This window comes from Zeus faber (genome assembly GCF_960531495.2).
Source record: "Zeus faber genome assembly, chromosome: 3".
Classification (NCBI taxonomy): Eukaryota; Metazoa; Chordata; class Actinopteri; order Zeiformes; family Zeidae; genus Zeus; species Zeus faber.
The window spans coordinates 27,742,598-27,747,597 of NC_137190.1; the positions used below are offsets into that span (position 1 = coordinate 27,742,598).

At 45.0% G+C, this 5,000-nt stretch overlaps 1 protein-coding gene across 3 annotated transcripts in view; it reads left to right on the forward strand.

The window, feature by feature from the left end:
• Positions 1-5,000, forward strand: part of fbn1 (fibrillin 1) — a 77,287-nt gene that overhangs the window by 16,627 nt on the left and 55,660 nt on the right. For all 3 annotated transcript variants that reach the window (XM_079997684.1, XM_079997683.1, XM_079997685.1), the window contains exons 7-9: positions 236-433; positions 2,169-2,294; positions 3,913-4,038. In XM_079997684.1, the coding sequence (XP_079853810.1) occupies positions 236-433; positions 2,169-2,294; positions 3,913-4,038 (450 nt within the window). The remainder of the gene's footprint in view (positions 1-235; positions 434-2,168; positions 2,295-3,912; positions 4,039-5,000) is intronic.

Here is a 5,000-nt window from a genome sequence, read left to right on the forward strand (position 1 = left end):
TCATGTCGTCATTTTCTTGTTTATAATCCAACTTCCCAAACTACTGCATCCTGAATTTGGACTTGAGACATTCCACACCAATCACCCCATTCCTTGAACTGATTCAGCGGAGTATTTTGGTGTGTGCCATGGAGGTAGACGGTGAAGAGATGCAGTAAAAATGCAGTATCCCATCCAGTATTTTCATTAAGTCTGTGTCTGCGCTCACACTCCCTCCCTGTCCTGTGATGTACAGACTACCGGACCGGGCCGTGCTTTGCCTCAGTGAGCAACCAGATGTGCCAAGGGCAGTTGACAGGCATTGTGTGCACAAAGACGCTCTGCTGTGCGACGGTGGGGCGGGCGTGGGGACACCCCTGCGAGATGTGCCCTGCGCAGCCTCACCCCTGCCGGAGAGGCTTCATACCAAACCACCGCACTGGAGCGTGCCAAGGTAAAGTCTCTGCCTCTGTTTCCCCAGCGTGTCTCTTTCTTTATCTGGCGCTCTGCGCTCGCCCCGGCCTACGCACTTCTTCTGTGCCTCATTTCTGCATATTCCAAATCCCTTCACTCTCCACACCTCCATCCTTTTTTGTCCATTTTAAAAGTCCCCCCCCCCCCTCCTCGTTCTTCACTCCTGGCTCCATCTCTGCCCACTGTCCCGTCACCAGAGGATTAGTTCTAATTGGGTTAGATTGGGTCGGGTGGCAGTGCCCCCCTGCATGTGTCTGGAATGCCCGCAGACGCCCACTGTGGCGGACTGTCAGAGGCGGTAACACGGGTCAGTGGCGGTGCCACATGTCCAAGCTCATTTCTGGTAAGATGGACGTCTCCCCGCCTGCTCCAGACCCAACAACATGTGGACCGCCCGCGGGGTTGGAGGTGAACTGGGCCAAGACCCAGGAGAACATACAGCGCCTGGGGGGGGACACGTTACTTTGGGTCACAGGTTCTGTCCAGGCCTGTTCGGTCCAGGACCCAATCGGAGCAAATGTTTTCCTGGAATGCAGGCTCATGGAAAATATGGTAGAAATGTGCCCATGCGGGAAAACCAACATCAGGAATAACATTTGTTGGTACTTTTACATATTACATATTACGTATTCCAAGGAAATATCGGCACTCTCAGACCAGACCACACCTGTTCGAGCCCACAAGAGATACATTTGAAATGGATGTATGGTGGATGGGTAGATGGGGTGATGGATGGATGGATGGATGCATGCATAGATGGTAAATGGATAGATAGAGATAGAGATAAATGGATGCACTGATGGTTGGATGAGAGATGGATGGATGGATGCATGAATGGATGTCTGGTGGATGAATGAATGGATGGGTGAATGCATTGACGGTGAATGGATAGAAGGGTTGATGGATGGAGAGGAAAATGGATGGATGGGTGGTTAGATATAGAGGATAGATGGTGGATGCATAGATGGGTTGATGGATGGATGAGGTGATGGGTGGACATATGGATAAATAGCTGGATAAAGCAAGTGGTTACACATGTGGACGAACGCATCGGTGGATGGAAGAATGAGTGGACACGACAGATTGGACAGTCAGATTAATTATTTTAATTATTTGTAGTTGTAATTATTTTCCAAGTATATTTAAAGACGCCAATGTGTCCAAGGGTTTCTGCAGATCAACGTTCTTTCCGAGCCACGTGTCTCTCTCTGAATGCACACCGTCCCTCCATGTATGTACCTTTCGATCGCCCCTCACGTCACCGAGCTGCTCAAAGCTCTAGCTGTCTGCGGGCCTGTCGTCTCTTCATCCGCTCTCTCTCTCGCTCTCTCTCTCTCTCTCTCTCTCTCTCTCTCTCTCTCTCTCTCTCTCCCCCTTCCTCTGCTCTCCTGCTCAGGGAGGGATGACTGGACTGGCTAGCTTTCCTTCTAGCTCTACAGGAGGAGACATTCCAGTCTCTCTCTCTCTCTCTCTCTCTCTCTCTCTCTCTCTCCCCCTCCTTCCCTTTCCTCGACTGTATCCCTTTGTCTCGCCCTTAGTCTTAGATTTTGAATTGCCCTTAGTCCTTACTTTTACCACCTTTGCTCTTGTTTCATACTCACTGTGAATGCATATACTGTATGTGTGTGTGTGTGTTCGTGTACTTGTCTGGTTGCATCTGAGAGTATGTGTGTGCATTTAAGGCCCAATAAAAGTAATATTCTCTCTGTGTGCAGATGTGGATGAGTGCCAGGCAATCCCTGGTCTCTGTCAGGGAGGGAACTGTATCAACACAGTGGGATCCTTTGAATGCAAGTGCCCTGCCGGGCACAAGTTCAACGAAATCACACAGAAATGTGAAGGTAAGCCCTGCATGTGCACATAATGTTAAAACGGTTAAAGGAGTCAAAGGAGTCAAATTGGAAAGGCTTTTCTTTATAAGAGCAATTTAGGTGAATGAGCCTTTATTGGGTTTGACATTTACTAATTACATATGGGTTAAGTAGACTTAGAAACCACATCCTATGGGTTGTGGTCAACACCACCCCAGGCGTGGTGGTGCTCCTGATTGTTATGTTGCTGAAGACCACACATAAACCATCAAACCTTAAAATAAGTTCAAAAACTGCTTTACTTGGGTTTATTTAAAACCCTGAAGAAGGTTTTGACTATTTTGTGTCAGCTGCATTTGTATATCTGACGTAAACAAATTAGACTATTGGCAATTTCTATGTGTTCCAAAACATTTAGAAAGCTTCCTTTAAGTTTTCAAAATTCAAAATTTGTCCCATGCAGTCATACAGGTACAGGTGCAGTGAAAGGTCGGAATCCCTGCGAAATATGACAAAGCACTTTTTGGCTTACTGAGCAGAAGAGACCCAGAATCACCAAGGCCAAGCAGAAAAGCAAAAGAATGCCTTTAATGAAATTGGATCTTGTTATGGCTGATAATGGGGCAAACAAATATAAAAGTAGCTCTTACATGCGATAAGAGACGATAGAACTCATGGGAGATGCAGTTATTTTGCCTTCACCGAATATCCAAAACTCTTTGGAGGGGCTTTGAACTACTTTATTTAATCCAATCTTGTTCTGATTTAAACCTGCAGGCTTGAAACAAATGCTGGTTTGTTTGTTTGTTTGTTTTTTGCAATACTTCGAATATAATACTTTCCAGCTGCGCAGCCACTTCCAACGTGCTATCTATAAAATTGTCAATAGATCAGCCAACAAACAGCCGTCACAGAGGACTGCAGCCTTGTGTAGTGGAGATAAAATGTTAAGTAATGGTCTAATTCTGATTGGCTGGCGAGTTTCCCCAGACCACATGATATGGCGTGCTTTCAGTTTAAGGCCAAAGAAAGAGTCAGAACATTTAAAGATGTTTCTGGCTCGAACCTTTATAGAAAAACCTGCTCTCTGCATCTCCCCCGTCCTTACATAAATAAAGGCCCACTTTAACAGATATTAAAACTGTTAAAACTATTGGCTTATTAACAAATGCATTGAAGAATTCCAGACCAAGTTTTAATTCCGCTGGGTTTGAACCCAGCAAAAACTAACTGAACAGGGGTCTGTGGCAATCATTTGCAGAGTAGAAATATGCGCAATTTTATGCCCAGAAGTAATTGCCGGAAACTTCTGGACTGTGTAAAAGACATTTTGAACGGGTCTTATATTTCTACATTGTGATGTGCGCTCGGCGGTTAGCTGTTCTAAAAGCACTGCAGCTACAGAGGTCTTGGGTTTAATATCCTGTGACAATGCTTATTTCCAGTGTCACCGCCAGCCTGTGTTTCACTCACTCTCGCAGACACTCAAGCGATAAGTTTAAATTGAATTTTCAAGTCTGTTAACTCGCGATAGTGAAGCTCAACATACTTTTTTTTTTTAATACAAGCATATAAGAAAAGACGAAACAGGAGCCTTACGGTTTGAGCGTTTGCTTTAATTCTATTCTCTCCTCTGTTCCACTGGCAGATCTGGATGAATGCTCAAACATTCCAGGCCTGTGCACCGTAGGTGAATGCTCCAACACCATTGGCAGCTACTTCTGCAAGTGTCCCCAGGGCTATTACACCACAGTGGACGGCACCAGGTGTATAGGTGAGCATTATTCTTGACATTATACTTACTAATGACATACAACACAACATACATACAGTACATGCTAATTCAGACGTGTGAATGGCAATGCTCGGTTTTAAAACTTGAAGTAGGTTGACCAGTGCTAGCCACATTGTTTAACATGGAAGAATAAAACAACGGCTGATGGATGAGTTAATGGATATACATATGTATGTATGTATGAATGGATGGATGGAGGGAGGGAGAAAGGAAAAGATGGATGGATGGATGGATGGATGGATGGATGGATGCAGACCTGCCAACCTGCACGCATTTTGCGTACCAACCACGCAACTCTTGGTCAAAATGCGCAGGTATGAAATGCCAGCAGAAGCTACGGAAAGAAATATATATATTATTGTAATTGAATAACGGAAAGAAATCAATGCAAAACAATACTGTACATTTATTGGGTATTTAAACAACGTCCCTGGGAATGAACCAGATGCTACTACCTGTGGTTCTGTAAGCCCTCACTCTCCTCTCACTCACTCAACATCCACTGATATGCAGCGCACTGAGCGCAGCCGTGCTTTATTATGCATTGACGCTGCATTTCTGAGGTGAAATGGGAATTGGGGGGAGTAATAAGCACAAAAATGTGACCGTAATGTTAACTTTGGTAAAGTTGCAATCGAGATGCACCGATCGATCGGCTGGTTTTCAGCTTGATCGGCCATGACCAGTGACCGGTGTGCTGGTCAAATTGACATGCCCGATACAGTGCTCATACTCGTAAAAATGCTCCAATACTCAAACCCGATACCAACGTAATGTCACGTAGTTGCGTAGTTGACACTTAAAGAAGAGAGCGAAAGAAAGAAAATGTTGGCTCTTTGGAGGCACTACAAGGTAAACTAAGACTTGATAAATAATTTATCGCCTGATAATATTCCAAAATTGTGCAGACTGAGTATCTATCGCTGTCACTACAGTGGAGT